Source organism: Aplidium turbinatum, chromosome 14 (genome assembly GCF_918807975.1).
Source record: "Aplidium turbinatum chromosome 14, kaAplTurb1.1, whole genome shotgun sequence".
Taxonomy (NCBI): Eukaryota; Metazoa; Chordata; class Ascidiacea; order Aplousobranchia; family Polyclinidae; genus Aplidium; species Aplidium turbinatum.
In genome coordinates, this window is record NC_137485.1 from 3,848,643 (window position 1) to 3,871,221 (window position 22,579).

At 38.1% G+C, this 22,579-nt stretch overlaps 1 protein-coding gene across 1 annotated transcript; it reads left to right on the forward strand.

The window, feature by feature from the left end:
- The first annotated feature begins 4,122 nt into the window (after window positions 1-4,122).
- On the forward strand, window positions 4,123-22,217 carry LOC145783106 (putative inhibitor of apoptosis). The gene is made up of 6 exons (XM_082594881.1): window positions 4,123-4,345; window positions 11,431-11,563; window positions 12,458-12,570; window positions 19,577-20,234; window positions 21,113-21,283; window positions 21,591-22,217. The coding sequence occupies exons 1-6, from the start codon at window positions 4,255-4,257 to the stop codon at window positions 21,931-21,933; spliced, it is 1,509 nt and encodes a 502-aa protein (XP_082451007.1). The 5' UTR covers window positions 4,123-4,254; the 3' UTR covers window positions 21,934-22,217.
- Window positions 22,218-22,579: the final 362 nt, after the last annotated feature.

Sequence of the window (22,579 nt, forward strand, 5' to 3'; positions counted from 1 at the left end):
CATATAATAATTTATTTGCATCAGACAAAGCTGTCCATATCCAAAACAAAACAACAAAATAATACACAAACTGCATATGCACAAATAACGAACAACAACAACGAAATAACATCAAAAAATAACAAAATAATGCACAAACTGCAAATGCACAAAATCTCAATAAATAGGCTATCTACTGTTACAAGTTTACAGACAATGGTACGGTAGCCTTACAAGTTAGAAGAACTGAAAGTATTGAGAACGATAAAAACAATCAGATGACATGGCAGCCATCAAAACTAGTTAATAGCATACATAGAATTATTATAATGAAGACGGTAATTTGATATACGATGGCAATCAGACCTCATCAGGGAGGCAACAATAGAGTTAGACGATACTTCGCATCTTCCAACAAAAGAAAAAACATATTTACGAAGTAATGCATCAAATGTTATGATGTTACACAAGACTTGATGTTCACGTACGCTATAGTGTTTAGGCAAATTATGTATAATTCTAAACGCATTATTGAAGGCAACACGCAGACGATTAATGTCACGTTGATGATAATTTTCCCACAGATGACATGCATACATTGGAGTACAATAAGAACGGAATAGAACATTTTTAATATCACTGGAGCACTTGTAAAATTTGGATTTTAATTTGTTGGCAGAACAGTAGATTGATCGCACTTGTCGATTTATATCCTTGTCGTCACACATTGCCGTGTCAAGAAAAACACCCAAATATTTGACACTGTCTACGAATTTGATCTCACTTCCATTGAGCCGTACAATTGGATTCATATTTAACTTTAAGTGTTTTGTTTGGAAGTACATAGCAAATGACTTTTTGCAGTTAAAAATGACATCGTTAGAAAGCGCATAATCTTCACACACATTCAAGATACTCTGCAGACCATGAACACTTGGAGAAATACAACAAATATCATCAGCAAACATGAGATGATTAACAAGTGTATTACCTATGTAACAGCCATAATGTAATGATATCATTGTTTAACCTTAGAGAACAATTAGATTAATTTATAGATTACTCCACCAATCACACGCAACCACACCCACATGTGCTGCCCATCAACAGTGGGCTCAACAGAAAAGTTTGAAGATTAGATTTCATCATTGAGCTATCAAAGATAACACAGGCCAACAAAATTTTTTAAAAAAAAGGCACGGCATGTGAGAGTCATTTTAGGGTATTTCGAGGCCCCTGATTCCGAAAATGCACTTGTTTTTTTCGAATTACCTCTAGTTTTTGAGAAAGCCTACTGCAAAAACATTTTTTGTTGCAATTTTGAGCCCCTATAGATTTAACGTCGTGTCGTTTATTACATAGACAAAACTGGAAGTAATCCCAGGCACATTTCTGAGTTGTATATACGCTATTTGGAACCAATCACGTTGATTACAACCCAAACAAACGGCTATTTAACGTTTATTGGCCTAGATACAATCAAAATACAACGTGAAGCAAGCCTTATGATACAATTAAGATGTAGACTATATAACTTGTGTTTTGCGTTAATATATTTGTTGACTTCAACAGTATCAGATTTACTAACTAAGCTACTAAGTACAAACAACAAAATATATACGGTACATACATTGTTTTGCTTTAACAAACTAGACGAATGAGCAAAACAATGCCATCGATGAACAAGCGCAATTCTTTATTATGATAGCCTACTATACTGATTACTGAGCAACACCCATCAAGGTACGAAGGTCATTTATATAATTACAGAATACAAAGTTGTGTTCTTCAATAAAGTAGCTGCTTAAAATTTTTACCTTGTTACGGAAGAACGTAATCTTTGTTCGGAATTCAATTCCTGTTAGTTTCAAAAATTCAAAAAAACTAAACGCATTTTTGGAATCAGGGGCCCTGAAATACTCTAAATGACTTTCATCTTTTGTGCCAAATTTTTTTTGTTGGCCTGTGTAATCAAACTAGTGTGTATCAAATGAGTGAGGAGCTTTTTTTGGAACTCCTTTAATTTGCCGTTTTCGGTACTTTTTCAAAGAAATTTGGCTTTCAAAAGTGGGTGGACTAGGCCCAAAATAAATACCCCGAAAATAAAGTAGGTGGGCCTAGGACCACGAGGCCCACGTGGTTCCTCCATCCCTGCCTTGGTCTATATGGCTAGCGTGGAAGGCTGGAAGCTATGATATATTATGATTAGAGAATCGCAACTGCTCGCTATGCTGATGAGCCCAGCAGCTGCCCAGCCTCAGGGGCGAAACACGGTGTCTAGTCTATCGCTGCCAATACTTGCTACGCACGACTGCTGAGAAAGACTCAAAAAAGTTACGGTTCACTGCTCAAGCCGAATGTGACATTCTCAGTCAGCAAATCAGTCGTTTCTGTAAACGTTGACTCAACGTAAAAAAATAACTGATTTGCTGTCTAGCTTGTCCGTTCGAGAACACACACGTACACTCTACGATTCGGCAAACAAAAAAATCCCTTTTTCCAATTTGATTAGATTCAGCATATAAAGTACCGTTCTTTAACATTCTTCTCATTAATTCAAGGGAGAGCTGGCTTTGGGGAGTGGCTAAGTAGGCATACGATGATACAATGCTTTCTACAGTATGCTGTTGGAGTTGGACCAATCACAGATTCACGAAACAGCATTGTTGGGGCTGAACAATTAATGACATAACCAGGAACCGATAGTTTTCCCAATAAATTCTTAATTTGTATGCAACCTTTATTTAGTTTCTGTGAACAACAGAGACCCACAAATACTGAACAATTAAAAGCCGTAAGTAGCTTGGAACGGCAAATAGCGTGGCAGATGTGCAAACGTTTTTTTTATTAAAAGGTTGTAAGGTATTTATAAAAGAAGATATAAACGTACCGACTGTATATATATTTATACTGTAAGTTCACAACGAGACATTATATTTTCTGACAGAGTACTCATGCACAGTAAATTTTCAAGATAGCGGTAGGCCTGCACATCAGCCTAATCAAAAAAATAGTTTAAAAGTTGATCATTTCGTTTAAGTTTTCTTGAGTCCTTGGTTTATTTAGTTATGTTAGTAGACTGGTGCAGTTTGAACAAACATGTCCAAAATTGGAAAGTAAAAAAATAATGAGCCAAAATTTCAAACGACGTCTCGACTGCAGGTGCAGGTTGAAAATCGGGTTTTGCAGGTTGATACCTTCTTGCAAAACCACAAAATGAGAAAAAGGAAGCACGTCAAGATCGTCGTCGTCGTCCTCGTCGTTGATGATGGCGCCTTACGTTATGAGAGCCACCAAATAACCTTGTGAAATTTTATTTTGCATGTTATTCGCTCTGAGGATGCGCATTGTCATGCTGCGCGAAACGTCAGTGAAGCAATAAACCATCTTGTTTGTTGTTACTTTTACTTTTAATTTCATCAGATGAACGTTGCAACTAGTGCTAGAAACACTATCATGGCGGTTAGTTGATACAAATTGGTATGTGGTCAGCACTTCCCTCGCAAAGTCATTTGTTACATTGATTCGACGTCTGCAGACAATGAATCAATTAAACAAATAAAGTCATTTCCTGACTGAGCAGTGACTTTCCAGTCTTACAATTTTCACCTAATATTAGTCCACCCACTCTCATATGTTTGAATTATCCAACTTACATCACTGAATGATGTCACATGTGTGCAAAAAGGTGTAGAAAAACTATTATTAGGTAAAAACTCATTTTCTGGCTGAGCAGTGACTTTCCAGTCTCAGAGTTTTTACCTAATAATATTCCACTCACTCCTATAAGTTTGAATTATCCGATTTATATTACTGAATGATGTCACATGTGTGCAAAAAGGTGTAGCTGTAAACTATGTTGTAAAACAGGGGTGTGACACCGAACTGTTTTCATCTGAAGTTCTAATGCACTTAAGTGGGTTCGACGGCAAGCCACATGTTAACATTGACATATAAGTTGGCTGCTGGCATGTTAGTAGTAGCTGGCATACAATTAATTCATGTTGAGACATCTCCATAGAAATGGGAGCTGAATAAAATCAGCTCCCCAGACATTCCAATTTCTTAAAATTATTAATATTAGACCTTGTGGTATCTCTTGGCGTGCCTTGGCGTCTTAAATTCTAACCACTAATGTAAAACAACCACTTTTTAATCTACAGAAAGAACTAAGTGTTCAAATTGTTCAAACAAAGCGATTGGCAAATTACTTGAACTTGTATGTTTCACGTTTAATGAGGTCGCGACACTGATTTGCATTCAACTTTTCATCCAATGACAAGTGTCTCAGAGGTTGAACATGATGGAAGAATCGTATCAGAGAACCACGACACACCTGACCCACGGAGTGTCTACATCCCCCCAGGTGCGTATTGAGAAAAACGTTGATTCAATGTAGAAATTGTTTGATTACTAGCTCGGTTGTTTTGTTTGCAAGCCACCATGCTTGCAGAATGCAGACACCGCTATCTTTTTGTCCCACGAAAGAACATACAGCTTTGGATAGCGCTGGGACATTGGAAAACAAGATGGCTGTGAGCGACGCACACTCGTATCGCCTTCTCGCGCTATAGCGCCATCAAGGTTTTACCATTGAAATCAAAACAATGAAGCGCGACGTCACTGGTCCGTTACAACCGTAAATAAAAAACGGTTTTTCAGTTAAACCGTTTTTATTGGGAAAGCCCCAGTCAATTCCACAGATTCCACTTTAGGATATTCTCCCTTTAACGTGTCTTCAAACTTTTATCTTAACCGCTACGGTTGTAAAATTAATTTGGTAAAGACAATGTTTTTTATTTTTTATTTTATGCTTGTAGCAAGTTGCATGTACCTTTCTTACCCGACAAATTAACCCATTGGGGCTGATGAAAAGATTGATGGTTTCGAACTCTGAATTGTTTGATTGTTTGAAAAACAAAAATTAAATGATTGTAGTAATAATGTTATGGTTTTATTTATTGTTGCTCTACAACCGCTGAGGCTCTACGACGTCATCGCATTATTATTCCCCGACTTATTCTTATTACGTTACGCGAGAAAGAACACAACCGGTACCGTTTTTAAAGTCGTTGGTGTGAATAAGATAAAATCGATCTCAGACCTACCAGCACTAGAGCCGGGACGAAACCCTTCGGTCACTGACCTGGTGAATAATTGCAGTGACCGATGACACAGTCAAGCAATTATTTACAATCTTTAACAAAACCTTTCCAAGCCATGGTGACTAACTGTTTGAGCTCGAAGCAAAGTCTATCAAATGCTGGAATTTGGTTGTGTGCTAATCCTTTTAAGACAGCACAATCCGTCAGTTTTACTCTGATTCAACGTCTGCAGACGTTCAATCCATGTTATAATGTGCTATCTGCGTTGAAAAGTTGTGTTCTACAAAGATGTCTCATCGTTTGATCTGTTTAGTCACAAATGCGTTTGGAAGAAAAGGAAACCTATCACCTATGCACTATGCAGTCATAAGAGTTGTACTGCGTGTTAGCCACCATGCTGGAGGTAGTTCAGACATCACCAGTTGTATAAACAGAATTACCTATTGGTCCATCTAAGCATGTATCCTTGTTTTCATGGTAGCCTACTGTTAATTTACATTCATCAATAGCTGGCATTTGCACATATGAAGTTTTCACATGTTAAGTCTTAAAAAAGGACAAGAATTGCAGAACCTACAGGAGCGCATAAATTGAATACAGTACAGTAACTGGAAAGTTGGTCTGGATCTGGGATTGAAATCTTCAATCAGCAAAATCCGTCATTTTTACATTGATCAAAACTTGCTGTCCTCTTCTGCGACGCAGTGCTCAAAGAATTGTAAAATAAGTAATTCAACATGATAACTAAAAATGGCATTGTTCCGATGTAGGCATTATGCTTCAAATTTGTTGACTAAATAAGCAACCTAATTAACATGATTTTGCAGTAAATACAATACGATAAATACAATAGTTTGTAAAGCAAAGATATGTTGTGGGAAGGCTTTGTATTCCATGAAATAATTTCATAATTATGAAAGTTGTGTGGGAAAGCCATTCAATCGCGTTCCCACACAACTGAAATTAAACCGCCAAACATTCCAAGTGCTCATTTTTAGGCTTACCATATTTTTGTGACTTCAAAGCGGGACGCCACCAAAGACCAAGACCACTTAGCTGTAATTTTTTAACTTTACATTTTTCGATATTATTACATAGGCCTACGGTACATTTAAAGCCATCCCGGCTGTCTTCATTGACCGTATTGTCATCGAGAGTTCATGGGCATATGCGCTGTCTAAATATCGGCTTCAGTTCGAAAAATAGAAAGGAATTGACGTTAACGATACAAAATAATTCAAATTTAGATTTTTTTCTGTGTAGCAAAAGGAAGAAAGAATAATAAAATAGTCTGCGGTTTTCAAATCGATAAATAACTCCCAATTGCACTGAATTTACCCAACACTGCGTACAAGCATTTGTGAATTTACTTATTCGCCCAATCATACTTTTCTGTAGATAACACCTTCTTTAAAAAGACATTGTTCAATTTTACATTCTCGTAAAAGTCAGAGCAGGATCAATCAGTATTGATTTTACATGTGATCACGGCTTTCACGTTCTGCTCCAGCATCCTGTTTCTGCTCTCAGACCACATGCTCTTCATGATGGAAAAAATTCTTTCAACGGGTGCGGATGTTCCGGGTAAACAACATATGTAACGAGAACATGCTAATTGGTAATGTTCGTGTATTATGATGGCTGAACGCCCAGGCGGGACGTTTGGCTGACCGGTCGGGACGCCGGGACAAGACGTTAAAAAGCGGGACTGTCCCGCCTAAAACGGGACGTATGGTAAGCCTACATTTTGAGCTATTGCCATTTGTATTCTTTTTATCGACACTTGTTGTCTGATGTTGCAAAACAAATAAATTAGCTGGAGCTGATAGTGGGGCCAAAATTGGAGATAAATTATCCTAGCTCTACTACATGTCTCATTAATAACTTTCGTTGAAAAGGAATGTCTGCTTATAAGCTTGTGTTATGAAACGCAATGCATGTGCTAAAGAAGCTGCCTAACACAGCTAGCATGAGTAGAGTATGCCTAGTAGTAGTACAAAAACCCTTTTTTGGCCAACAAAACACTAAAATGTGTAAGCCCACACCAAATTATCAAGTAACCATAGTAACAAAATAGTGCCATTTACCTGAAGTGTGATGCGATCAAGACATAGCCCTACAAAGCTGAAAGACCGAATTTTACCGAATCAATTCTGTAACTAGTCTAACACACCGTGCAAGTATTGTCACCAAAAGATGTGATGTGCATTAGTGCTGTCAAGAAAACCATAAACCAGACAGGCAGCAATGCGGTTTCATGGTGATTTATGACACCGTCAAGCACGCACTGGCACAGGCAGCAGTCAGCACTATCAACTTTAAATTCTTGCAGGTTATTTTGTGCGAGCTCGGATGCAGTTTTGCCATATTTTTGGCAAGTTTGTAGCAAACAAACGTTATGTCCAAAATAGGCTAAAAAGTAACACCACAAGAAGCAAACCTTTTTAATGTTTCAAAATAAAACGTTGTCACCAAACTTTTTGTTAAAATCTTCCATTGCATGATCCAATGGGATGCGTAGTATGATAAAAACTATCGAGTACCACACTAAGTTGGCAAATTTAAGCTTTAGCTCAATCTTTTTTAGAGTTCTGCGACTTTAAATTGGCAATAATGCGCTGAACAAAAACATGGATATTCGAAAAGCTATGCATTGCAGATAGAAGTTCCAGATTCTCAGGTCCAACCTGAGATTTTTCCTAATGATGTAAATGCAATCATGTTTTAATAGTTCCTTTATGAAACGTATAGTGAGTTTTTTTTCATTATTTATTTTACAATTTTGTAGTCTTGCAAAGATGCAATTTTCGAACAATATAAAATAAAATTCGATTGATTTTTCCCCTGTTGTGATAACACGCAATTGTATACACACAGTGCATTATGCTGTAACAGAGCACGGTGGCAATTGAATTGAGCGATCACAATAATCATGATTAGCACATGATCGGATAATTGCAAGATGTCAATATTCGTCTCTATAAAGTAACAAACATTGTAAACTCTGCAGACGGCAGCGGTTGGGAATTCTGTGGTGCGATACTGATCAACTCAGCCTCATGGCGAAACACGAGTATTGCTGTCAATTCTTGTTAAACTGGATTGCCGAGAAACGTGTCATTTTTTCTTGGAAAGCAAATTTTTCCATAATCTGTTCATCACAGCAATTGCGACGCTTTTCTACGAAAGTACAAGAGAAGCAGTTTCTGTTACACTGGTTTGACTTCGCTTGGAGACCGCATTTGACTCCTCTAAGTAGTTTCTGGTGATAGATGTTTCTTCGAACGTTTCTTCATCTAGCAAATTGCTTCATCTTTGCATCCATTTAAAATTCGCGGACGTTAAAACACTGTAAAAAAGCTGATTAGCAGGCTGGGTTGTTTTCTCTCAATATTATGTTAAGTGATGCTGTCAGCAAATGTTCAAAGTTTGCGAAACATCAGCAAATTTAAGTTTTAAAGACTGTGATTTTGCCACGTGGCCCGACTCCAGTATTACGTAGTATTGCTTGTGACGAACCAAAATGTACTTATTCACCAATTCTACTGATATCTTGTTCCGTTTGCAAAATCGTGGGATACTGCAATTTCTTCTCCGTTTCCTATTAACTGGTCCACTTAAAATAATAAAAAAGTAGAGGGCAATAAAAACTGCAATGAAATAAGATTCAAAGGTCAGGTTACCGCCTGATGAAAACACGACGTCCAAAGTCTAAAGTTCACCATAGTCTGTGACTACCTCAATCGACACGTTCTCAAGCGGTTTGATTTCGGTTAGGTTTGTGCCATGTAAAGGAACCAATCATGCTCTCATGACATTTGCACTGACAAAATTGTGAAGCAAAAGTTTTGTGCCTGAGAAATTAGTGATCAACTTTAAACGTTTGTGTACTTTTTGTGTACGGAGATTTTCGGACGTTTCGTTTCCATAAACAACGAAAGACCGTTGGCATTTCGCCAATTTTTACCTCCATCGCATACCTCACATTATCTAATGATATTTTTTGTAGTATGAGATTTTTAGTGGAACTTGCTAAAATCTTTTATTTGATTATTATCAAAAGAGAAAATGTCAACTCTACTTTGAAAGGAACTACCATGCTGTGCCAGACCACACAGTGCTGAGAAAAACCTCAGGAGGCCAGGCTTACATGCTTCTAATCTACTCTAGAGCAGTGCTCTTCAACCTTTTTGTCCGTGGTACACCTTTTTCAATTTTTAATAACTTCGTATACCTCACAAATAGCAATGTTTAATTGTGCACAGGAAGTAAAAAAAAATTAATAATTAATTAATTGTTTGTTAAAGTGATTATAGTAGTCTTGAACTGGGCACAAGAAACTACGCATGCAAAAGTGCAAAAAACGTCAAAATTGAAGTTGATTTAATGGCTAGCTTGTTGTTGCATTGCTTCGGCAAGTTGGACATAACGTGGTGTTAGCTCAGGGACGGGCAACATACGGCCCGCGGGCCGCATCCGGCCCGCGACGGGATTTTGAGCGGCCCGCAGACAGTTCCCTCTCTTTACATGATAATGTGGCCCGCGGCCACACTCTGCCGCAATCACCCACTACTTGCTTACTACGTCAAATAATACTGACTGTTAGTTATTCTTTAGTTGTTTGTGTTCTTTGACTCTTTGTTTTCGGTTTTTAGTCAAGTGGCAAGCATATTATGTTACGTCATAAACGGGCCCTCCATCCTTTTTTTTTGTCTCTTGTAAGAATCTCCTTCGGTCTCAAACCTCGCCTCAAGCCGGAAAAATAAATCAAAGTGAAATTTGGCTAAGTAGTGTAATAATTAAACGGGGAACGTATGCAAACAATAATGACTGTTAGCTATTTTTCAGTTCTTTGTGTTTTTAGATTCTTTGTTTTCAGTTAAAAGTAGATTATGAATTTACAATAAATATTTTCCTATGGATTTTGCCAAGAAACGTAAGCAGTAGGCCTTATGTTTGCTTTGCAATGAAAGTGTTACCGAAATCGACCACAGATGTCTCACTAACTTCAGCAGCTATTGAAGAACATTACGCTAATTGTTGATAAATTCATTAAATACTGTTTTTGATCTCTATGCTTTAAACTTCAAGTTTACATTACATACGATTTATTTCTTGTCTAAGTAGATAAATACGCGATTAAAGTAGCAATTCGTGAATCCGGCCCGCCAAGTACTTCATTTTCCCATATCTGGCCCGCCGACTGGAGAAGTTGCCCGCCCCTGTGTTAGCTCTTTCTCTATTCCTCTGCATTAAAGAATCAATGTCAAGTATCGAGTTTAGTTTGTTTGACTTGATCTCAACAAGACTGGAAAATCCTTCTTCACACAAATAAGTGGTAGGCATGTGCACCAAGACATCAATGGCTTTTTGCGCGAGATTTTGTATTCGGGAAATTCAAGAAGAGAAACCCAACGTTCTGCTTCCAGACATTGGTCGTTATCTTCAAGAAAATACGTAGTCAAATTGTCGGCAAGTAATTTCAGGTGACCAACAATAAAGGCAGACAAGTTATCTTCAGTAGAAACGTCCTCAAACTCCAAGCTAGACTCTTTCATGTATTGACTTAATACAGGAAAGTCATTGAAGTTCCTCGACAAAGCATTCTCTTTCCAGAGTGCAATTTTCATCTTCAGCGCATTGATCTTGCTAGTTGACCGAAATATATCACCCCCTCTCCCTTGAAGTCTGATGTTCACTTGGTTCAAACGATCAAAAATCGACGCCAAGTATGACAATTTTGCAATCCAGAATATGTCACGAAACTTGGAAGCCCTTGGGTCTCCATGTTCATTGTTCAGTGTAAAATGCCCCTAATTGTTCGCAAAGTTCAAACACACGGGAAAGAACTTTCCCTTGCGATAGCCACCGTACCTCTGTTGTGACTTCTACTATCACAGATCTAAGCTGTATACCCTTCTCCAGCTGTATACCCTAGTTTTGATCTGGTATACACTTGGGTATACAGTATACCCGGTTGAAGAGCACTGCTCTAGAGTTTATACAGTAGCTTCCCGGATAGCAAAATTCGCTATTTTTACATTGATTTAACATCAATACAAAAATAACGGATTTGCTGCCTGGGCCACGCATCCGCGGTAAAAGGACAAAAAAAAAATCTTTTAAAAGCATTTCTTTGAATTGGTGAACATAACACTTATGTTTCCATAAACAAAGTTTCTCGGTAGCTGATTGTAGCAAGAAATGTCAGCGATAGACACCGTGTTTCGCCCATAAGGCTGGGCCCGTCAGTATCGCACCACTAAGTTCCCGGTTTCTAATGTTTTAGCATTTATTTAAATTCTTAAGTTGATTGTATTTTATTTGATGTTTTCTTGCTGGACAGGAAGCCCTGAAAGAGAAACCTATCGGTTGTCTACATTCAAAGACTTTCCGCAAACCGTCAGGATCAACAGTTGCAAATTTGCAGCTTGTGGATTCTATTATACCGGGATAGGTGATAGAGTGAAATGCTTCAGGTATCGTGACATTTTTGGTTTGAAAATCTGTACTTTGGTTGCTTAAAAAAACGAAACGTTTACCTTAGATTTTTGGAAACTTTTAGCATTCTTGCCTGAGCAAAGTTAGCTTTCATTGAATCATGGCCATGATTGAATGTATTTTCCAAGTGACCGCACCAAGTTTGAGATGTTCTGTATGTAGGCCTATCTTTAGTAACAGACAAATGTTTCGAATTTCTTTGTTTTCCGTCAATTCAGATAAAATACGCATTAACGTTATCATATGCATGAGATCCATCGCGTACACATAGCAAACATAGTTATATACCGCCATGCCACGTGGCTGCAAATATGACCCGTTTGTCACTTTGTAACGTTGGAATCACAACTTCTCAGCAGTTTTTTAAGTTGCAACGTTCAAAGTGTAAAATCCAGAAACCAAATCATTTTCTACGTTGATTTAACGTCTAGTTTTAAAACAAAATGCATTGACGCAGCACATAACAACACGTGTTCGCCACGTAATCGCCACGTGGTTGCCGCAGGGAAATTCCCTTGGTACTTCCCAACTTATCGTAGTGTTGGTGTTCTTTTGTTGTCACATTTTTGTTACATCAACATCATATTCAGGAAGAAATCGTGTTCTCTATTCTTTTGTGGAAAAATCTAGCCTACAAATTAGTTTTATTTCAATCAGTCTGTTGGTAAACCAGGATTGCATGATTGGGATTTTTTTCTGCCGCACCATCCCACCACTCGGGATACTTACCATTTGATGAAGTCAGGTCTTCTCTTCATCACGATTGTGATTACATCAACCAGAGTTGTGGTGAAACAAAACAGATCTACTGGACTCCAGCCGTATAGTTGTGCTATACACGAATTTTAAACATTACAAATTTTATTGCGCAGTTGTTGCCAGGCGGTTGAGAGTTGGTTAGTGGGAGATGATGTCACACAACCAAGGTGGCACAAACCTGATTGTCCATACCTGGAGGGGAATGATACCAGGAACATACCAATCAGTAAGAACAGTTTATGTTTGTCACGTTTTTCAATTTTTATGTTCTGCTCCACCTGGATGAGCCAACATAGGCTACTAATGGTTTTTGAATTTCTGGGTTGTCTTATACTATAATAATAACAGTAATACTAACACTAATTACGCAAATAATACTGTACTTATAACACTGCAAGTATTATAAATTCTGTATCGCAGATACGAGTTTTTATCAGCACTTTTACAAAGCAGATAGTGTCACACAGTGCAAGTTCAGTGAAAGACTTTGTGTTGAGTTTTGAAACCACGTTTAGCTTTTCGTATTATTTCATGTCTTCAAAAGTAGACAACTATTGACCTCAACGTGAGAGAAATGTTTTTGAGAAATCAAAAACGTCTCAAATCTTGGAACGGCTGCTGATAAACCAAATAACCTAAATAGAGTTTGGGAAATTCAATACTACTTCAAGACGCTCAGATGTTCATAATTGCAGTGAGATAGACTAGAATTTACTGATTAAATTATCCTTGCTTAAAGAAACTAAGAGCTTTCTGCAGTTTTTGATTACTGGGCAGTCTTTTTTAAATTTACTCAACCTTTCCATACGTTGCATTAACGTCAGTTGATATTGATTTTCTTGCTTGGTTATGTCTCACTTTTCTGAAACAAAAGCTCGTTTCGGTCATTAAGCCTCTAAGTAATGTCGTAATGTCTCCTTTTTTTTCTTTTGTGTTATGTTTTTTTATTAGAAGACCCCAAATACCGCTATCTTCTTTTTCTATGAGGTCTACTCGATTTCATTTGTGTCAATGAATTACAGTGATGGGAATACTTTTTCTATGGTCATCTTATCTGATTGCTATGATTACGTAACACAATCTTGAAAAGTAATATTTTTTGGATCATTGAAATGTAGGCTACTGTAACATTTTAAAGATGCCAAGTAAGAAAATTCCGAATGTATTTTTTTTCATAAACGGCAACTCTGAAATGGAACGAGAGTATCTTCGTTTTGTACGTTGTTGTCATATTCCACGCAATGTATAGTAGTGAAGGTTAGCAAACAAAGGAAAGATAAGAACGAAAATGTGCGCGACAAAGTTAAAATAATGTCAGGTCACCCTGTAGTAGATCAAAAGACCAAATACAAACAAAATAAGTCCAAATAATACCAAATCATAATACACGTTTGGAAGAAAATCACAAGTGCTATGAATCATGCTGTAATGACGGCATTAAAGCTATAGAAAATCACACAAAAAAGACAAATAGAATGCTGTATAATTTACTAGATTACTTACTCTATGAGACATCCCCTGAGTGAGTACAAACACTCACAGAAATTTGGAAAGTTTTCTTACGAGTCACTTGATCTACTTGATCCATCATGTGCACCACTGAATCATGATGCTTAATGAAATCATTGCTTCATTAGCTTTCTTTGTCGAAGTGTTTCGAACTGAAAACTCCCACGCACGACACTTCACGAATAAAACTTTGAAATACATTTTAATATCCGTCGAATTACAGTGCTGGTTTGCGCTGAGCGATGAGTACAACACATTGCCCATCGTAAATGAGCATTGTTGTAAATCACACATGTGCATTGTGCAATGTGCACTCGATACAAAGTATCAGCTTATTTTCACGGAAATTTCAATTCTATTTCTGGGCATTTGACCTATCAAAAATGCGTTGAAATAGCGTCATAGGCCTAAGCAAAGCAAACAGCTTTGGCATAACTAGGAAAATTGACGAGAGAAGAGACAGGCCACCTACGCACGATAGAAGCTGTTTGCGTAATAATTGCGTGTTACGCTATTGTATTGCGTTAGTCACGCACGACGTGACGTTGGAATTTGAAACACGCCAAAACTTCGCTCTTGTAAACTATTAGAGAAAATGTTGTTGAATGTAATGCCCTCAACTTGTATGCATTAAGATGGATGTATGCATTAACGACACCTTGCGCATCATCACTGGCTGTCGGCTGCATAGCCGAGTGGTGAGAGCGTTGGAACGGCAATCAAAAGGGCGCCAGTTCGACACCGCTCATGAGCATGCGGCTGTGTCTTTAGCAAGACACTTAAAGGCATGCTTGAAGGTGGACACGAAGATTGGCTTCCTTGCTTTCCCGTCCACTTAATCTAAATCTTCAACCACCGGGTGTAAGCCTGGATACGACAAACAAAACTGGCTGTCTCCGCCCCACACCTACTGCTTATCTGCCAACTTTAGCTGGCATTGCTCCTGGTTATGTCCGTAGGGATGAAGCCTCTCACAAACTGGCTTTGCATGCAAGACTCGATCCTCAACACCTTCTCCACAGTCACTCCCAAAGAAATGGACAAGTCAGACCTCAACGCCTATCATCAAGTCGTCATTCCATCGATATGCTACACAGCTTGTGGATAAGAACTTCAGCTGCATGGAGACATGGGCCCAGGAATGGAACGAGCTGCCACGTATCTCTCCCCAGTTTTCACCAGCACTCTCCATCCCTCCTGGAGCAGACCTCTTAAGAAAGGCATGGGTCACATTGAACAGGAACAGATGTGACGTTGGCTGCACTGGAGCTAATCTGCATAGGTGGGGGTTGCATAATACGCCGATATGTGTCTGCGGAGCGGTAGAACAAACAATGCAACACATACTCCACGAATGTTCCATCTTACGGCCCCCAAGTGGAATCATTGGTATTCGACAACTGGACCCAACTACCGTATCATGGCTGCACGAGGAGGCATTGCCAATCTAAGCTACTACAACAAGTCAAACGAGCGAAGAAGAAGGCGTCGACTTAAAAAAGGATGACACTCGTAAATAGTAGAACTGCAACGCTCTGAAAAAAAAAACAGTAGGCCCACCCGGGAGGTTTGCTGAACGTTTCACCATCGCGTTTTGTCGATTTTACCTTTTTCTAGACCTCTGCTATGTGGTAGCAACTTTAAGGTAACAATTTTTGTAAGAGCTTGTTAAGCATGAACAATCAGAGCATAGTTTAAGTGGCTACCGTCCAAATGTGATCCTTCTAGCACGCAGCCAGAGATTAGATCAGTGCTTTGAACGTTGTTTGGTATTTACAGAAGAAAAAAGAGTTGTGACAGGGGTTGGAGTCGAACCCACATCATCCAAATGTATTCCTTAGCCCTAATCTTCTAGGACACGCTAGCTACGTCAGAACGTGCACTTAGTTTACTTTCCATCAGAACTGTTTGCGTTTTTACTCTGTTCCACCACTAACTTCCATTTACGTAATGACGTCACAGAAAACGCAGCTTCTGATTGGTTCGTGCTTCACATGCGCTTACAAATGTTGTTACGTGAAAGTGGCTACCCTGCTATGTTTGGCATATATTGTTTTTCTAATGTATGTGATGACCAGAAATAAAAGAAAATTGAACTGAACTGAACACTAGAGGTAGCACACGGTAGTGACTGTTTTCCCCGACGAAAAGTGATAAGTGATACGACAAGTGATAAAGGAAATTTTTAGCTTGAAAGTTATTCAATCAGATATGGCCACCTGGAGATATGGCCTGATTTGTTACATTTTGTAGACTTTTCTAGATTTTACAAACTTTTGGTAGCTGTCTAAGTGAAGTTGTCTAAAAATCATAATTTAACATCATTTTTTTGTTTGACCTCATGACAAATTGAGTTTTAACATTACCAGGCGTGCAAAAACAGACAATTTAATTCAGAAAATTTTAGTCTGACTATGTTGGCCACTCGAAAACAGTTTGATTGAACGTTTTTTAACTTACTTTACTCATTTTTACTGCTTCAGCGAGGCAACAAAAGGCTTTTATATCATTATGAGTCAACAAAAAGTGAAAAAATTTCCGAAAGTTGCAACCAAACAGAAGCAGTAGTTACAGTCAAAACATTACAAATCAGGTCGTAACTTCAGGTAGCCATGAATCAGATTAATTAAAGACTCTAACATATTTAAAATTTCGACATAAATGCAGATGTGTTCAATGTAGTCAAGGATTACAATTGGATACATTGTAATTTAAGAAAATTAAAAGTCTAAATTCGTCCATCTTTAAGTATGTCATGGAAGTTGTAATGGAAGTCACCCGCTCTTGGAGAGTGGCAAACTTGCAACCTTATACCATATGTGAACTTGCGAACTATGCAAACTATAAGAACTTACAACCATATAGATCCGAAACCCAAGTAGTGGTGACACAATAAGCTTGTCTGTTAGCGATGAAAATTATTGCTTGAATGGTCAGGTGACTCAATCAAGCTCAGGCTTTGATGGTTGTTAGTTTGACTCCCGTTCAGAGCGGTCCTGCCTTGGCAAGAAAATTAAAAGCATGTCAAAACTGGAGCTGCTGTAAAGTATGTGTTAAACAAACTCATGCAATTTTAATGCGTTCAATTTTTAAATTTTCTAAGTTCTTTGCCGCAACCATTGGAATGTGATTGTCTGATATATGAATACAAGCAACATATCCATTCGAAAATAAAATTCTTTGTCAAACACATTTGAAATATTTTGTCTTTAACAATGTGTGGGTGCACAATTGCAATTAAGTTCGTCAAGGCGTTTTTGTTTGCCTTGAGGGTGGTTATTAAATAGTTTATTCTCCAACTAAAGTTTAGATCGCACAAATGTCAAACTACAATAGGTCAAGCTAAAGATCACTCAATGTTCAGGAAGCTTAACTGAGGTAAGTGCCACATACAGCGGAGTACGTAGGTTTTTAAGGACGGTACATTACGGAACGCGCTATTTCGGCAACATTAGAAGGGACAATTGCCAATTTGGCATATTTTTTACGCTTTGCTATTGGCTTACTTTCAACTAAAAACCTTAAATTACTTTAAAACCAACTTCAATCCTCTTATATAACCCATAGAAAGTATTTTGTAAAGCAGAAAACCATCTAACCCTTCCAGTGTTGCGGATAAGCCCAAAATGGATGTAGTTTCGCATTCCCATGAGCTACAATTCCTAATTTTTGTAGCGGGGGAGGGGGAGTTCGATACAATTTGCAACACTTTTTGTTAAAGAATAACATTAATATCTTAATGGCCTGCCCTTTGCTACACCCCTAGCCACATAGTACAGTTCGTACAGGAAGAGATTAGCCTAGCCCTATACCACTCCAACGTGGGAAAAGTCGACCTCTTTAGCGGTATTTAAAAAAATTACATGCTTGAAAGAAAACGATATATTATTCGCAAAGAAGCTGACTTGTTAAATAAAACGAAAAGTTCACTCATGGTCACATTTTCGAAGCTCTTCAATTTACAGTAGATAGATTTGGAATTTAGCACAAAACAAACATTGTGGATTGATAGATAGCCTAATGAGCTGGTAATGCTGTGGTAAACCTTTTGGTAGCCTATTCTATCAACCGTTGTAAAAATGAAACCGAATACAAAAATGCAAACAAAGGTATCGGTACCGAAATAATTGCCAATGCCGACCTGTGCAATTCTACACCTACCAATGAAGAGCAAAAATTTCCTCGTTGCAAATTAAACTTCCGGTGACTCTATACCCCATGCTTTGGATTCTTTTAAATTATTTACAGTTAGAAAGTAAATATTTATTGAACAAACGAAAACGTTACCAAACAAGGTGATGACTGATGACTTGTAAGGAAAGCGATGGTTGATTGTACTGTTCTGATGCGATGCGAAAAATTCGCATCGATTGCGAACAATAGTGCAGGTTTTAGTCCAAGTCAACGACCTGTGCAAAGCTGCTCCGCAGACAACCTTGAGCAGCGAAGCAACCTCGTTCTAATATGCTTGTATGACCTTGCAGCAGCCTACTTTACAATCGTTATCTACTCAAATATGCAGAGTTTTTCCATACACGTCGCTTGATAGTTGCCAAACGTTGAATAAGTGTAGTTCTAAATATCAACGCACAGTGAACTTAAAACAGAGATCAAAGTCACAGTAACCTCTGAAATTGTAGGGCACTTTTGCACCATATGCAAAACATAAACGTGTCGCACAGCGGATGTAACCTTTTGCCTTGCTGCAGAAAATGCTAATAGACTGCATTGGATCTTTCAACAATACAACGCACTGTGATTGATATCCTTATATTGTTTTAAGCATATTGTACTTTAATTAATTGAACTACCATTCAACATTTTTATAGGTAGAGAAAACTTTTTCTCAAACCGTAGAAAATTTCATTATCAGATCACCGCTTCAATGCGTGATGGAAATCTACAGATAAATCTGCATCAAGCATTGCAGAGTGCAAAAAACAGTGTTGCAGAACGCGTTTTCGAATATTAAATTCTCATCAGTGCAACTACGTTTATGAACGCAATAACAACGGTTAAATTTAAACTCAATACAATACATTACAAACATTATAAGGACATATTCTCAGTGTTCAATTGAATATTAATAAATCCAGAGACATCAGAAAATCACTTCCCGCACAATTCCAGACCGACATTACTCGCTTAAGCTTGCACTGATGAGAATTTAATATTCGAAAACGCGTTCTGCAACACTGTTTTTTGCACTCTGCAATGCTTGATGCAGATTTATCTGCAGATTTCCATCACGCATTGAAGCGGTGATCTGATAATGAAATTTTCTACGGTTTGAGAAAAAGTTTTCTCTACCTATAAAAATGTTGAATGGTAGTTCAATTAATTATTTCTTAAAGTTCCTTGGTTTCATATTATCTGAATATTGTACTTTCTTTACAATAATAATCTTCCTAGCAGTTTGACTGCAAAAGTTGAATATTATAAGCTATTTATGTCATCTGGGAGGAATAAGAACCGAGAAATATCATTCTGTTAAAATGAACAATTAATTATTGCTTACAGCGATTCTGACCAGAATTAATGCTAGAGTGCAGTTAAATGTGACGTAATAGTTTTTTTAATTTCTGTCAAGTCAACACAGCAAAGTTTTGTAATAATTGTTAACATAACACGAATATCTCGTTGCATAAAGCAATAATATAATTCGATTATATTGAAGTGGTTTGGTTGCATTCGAAATCAAGTAATCATTTCCTTTTTTATAGGTTCGGTCACCACGAATTTCTGGAGGAAGATTGTATCTCAGAATCAAGGTCAAACCTACGCCAATGGAACCAGGGATTCCGGCTTCCAATCCAGCTCGACTTTGAATTATTCATCCGCGCATTATTCTCCAACAGTTGTGACTCCGCCATTTAGCGTCATTTCAGCGTCACGAGCAGCTGAAAACTACTCGAGTGGTTCGTCGTTGTTTCAAAACGAAAGAAACCCTGAAGAGTTGGAAGAAAGAAAGAGAAGACTATTCTTACTTTTTCCTTGCAATAACCCAGTCAATCCACACATGAAAAGAGTAGACGCTCGTTTGCAGACATTCTTGGACAACCCAGGCACTTGGCCAGCGCATAGAATTCGTGCCTCTCATCAAGAAATCGCGGATGCAGGGATGTACTACCTTGGAGAGAGAGATCGCGTGAAGTGCTGGTACTGTAATGGAGGATTGCAGAACTGGGAGCAAGATGACAATCCATGGGAGGAACACGCCAAATGGTTCCCCATGTGTGAATACGTTCTTCAACGAAAAGGACCAGAATTTGTGCATGAAATTGTTTCCAATCACCCCAATCTAAGACGACCAGAACTTTACAACCCAGCAACTGCTCCTCAAGCAGGTAGACTGCGGCAAGTGTTGAACGAAAACACGAGGTTATTTGTTGTTTTTGTCTGTGTGATTGAGGCACCCTCTGTTTTCATCCTGATTTAACTTTTTTCGTCTTAAAGTATGGATGACAGTGAATCGTTAATGTGTTCCAACAGAGAAATGTGTTGGTGCAGATTTACAAACTGTTATCCGTTAGCCCGCTCCCCGTTAGCTCAGTGGTTATGATCCCGATTCAAGATCAAGCGGCCCTGGTTCTGTTCTTGGGGTGGGTGCTTGAGCAACGCATTTCAGGACTGCTCTTCATTCAGTGGCACCTAGTGGATGGAATAATTCTGAGATAACAACACTTCTTCAACAACCAGAAACTTTACTCTGTCAATCTCGGTGACCGGGCATACCGCAGTGGTTCAAAGTCTCTGCAAGTATGCAAAACTAACAGGATTAAGCTCTGAAATGAGCTTTCCCAATTCGACGATAAAGATCAAATCAATCAATCATTAGCAAGTTTTAGAACCTAAAAGTTAAATGATTTGTTGAATCTTTATTAAAGAACACGTAAGCTTCGTAGAGAGCTTGTTTTTGACAAGAAGTTTCGCATACTAGTAGAGGTCTTGAACCACTGACGCAGGCCCGGTCACCGCGCTTGACAGAGTGTGATAGTTGAAGTGTTGTTATTTGTGAATTATCCCATCCCCTAGATCGCAAATGTTGATATTGTGTGTTAAAGTGTTGACCAACGTGTCTTGTCACATTAAATGTTTTCTTTAATGATTATTCGATGAACCTATATCTTCAAAATGTTTGATAAAATAGAAGCTATTGAATTACGATAAACATGAAATGCTTTACCTTGTGAAAAAATGCGTCTTACATAAAAGTTTTGGGAAGCCAGTCCTCACCATATTGCTTTATCCTTGTCTAGCTCCTCTTCTCGGTCACGCAGTGGAGGACAGCGTCCTGAGATCATAGATCCACAAGATGAGATTAAAAGAAGAAACGAGAAAATCGATGAAATTATGGCAACCTCAGAGGTCATAGGAGATGCTAGGATGATGGGATTTACCAATGCTCACATCCGAGAAGCATTTAAAAGGTGCTCTATTTTAGTTGATTGTTTTTGAGTGTCTGTATAAATGTGTGCACCTTCATCAAGGTTGTTAGTTACGTTTATCCTTTAAAAGTATGTGCTGTCCACAAGCTACTTGTTCAAGAGACCATATAAGTTATATTATAACTGCATGATTCAGTGAATTAATAAAAATTTTTCGTACAAAATAGTTGTTGTTTTGTACACGATATTGTTTGCGAACGGCTGATATTTTGCAATTCATTGTTGTATAAGAGTTGTTACGTTTGACATTGGGGATACTTGTGACGTAACAAGGGTGTATATTTTACAGGAAATACGAATCCTGCAGCTGTGGCTTTCCCACTTTGCGCGAATTGGTGGATTATCTTTTGGATATTGAATCTAAGGAAACAGCAGCAGAGGAGGAAGACACTCAACCAAAGGCTGCTGTTCATCAAGTGCCTGATGATCAAGTCGCTGCAACTTCTCAAATCGGAGAGATGCAGCGTTTAGAAAATTCCCGCCAGTGCAAAGTGTGCCGCAATGAAGTGTCGTGTGTGGTGTTCCTCCCTTGTGGGCATTTGACGTGTTGCATCAATTGTTCTGAAAAAGTTCAAAAGTGCCCTGTTTGTGATGAAACAATCCGAGAGCGGATCAGAACGTTTGTATCTTGAGAGACATTGGATGAACAACAAAAATCTGAGGAAGAGGAGATGTGTCTTGCCGTTGGAGATCGGAAGTCCCAGCTGAGTTAGAAGATGGCAGATGTATTTACAAAAACTTTCCTTGATGGAGTAGAGCACATTACTCCATTGAATAATCTTTGCTAATGATCAAATCAAGCTGGATGAATAATTAATAATCAACATAATCGATTGCTTTTCATCTTTACATGCTTTTCTTATCCAGGTGCCTTGATTTTTTATAGACTCAATAAATTGCAATTTTTTTTATATCATTTGGTTTTTGCTGCTGTGAGGTAGCAAGTCTGTAGTGTAGTGGCTATGTTTTCATCACTAAAGTGTTTATTGATCACTTTTAAATACAAGCAATAGGACGACCAGAAAGAAAAGATTAGTTTTAACGTCAGCACTTGGTTATAAGGCAATTTTAAAACTAATTGGCTAAACATAAGGCTTACAAGAATAGTTTGGACATTTCTGAGAACAAAAATTGTAAGCTATAAGTAACTTCGAGTTCGATAGTTTTATTATACGATAGAATTGCGTAGTGGCGCAATTTTACCCATGACATGGATTAAGTATGACATCAGGTATGGCTACACAGTGTTGTTGGATCATTCTCTATGAGTCTATGAAG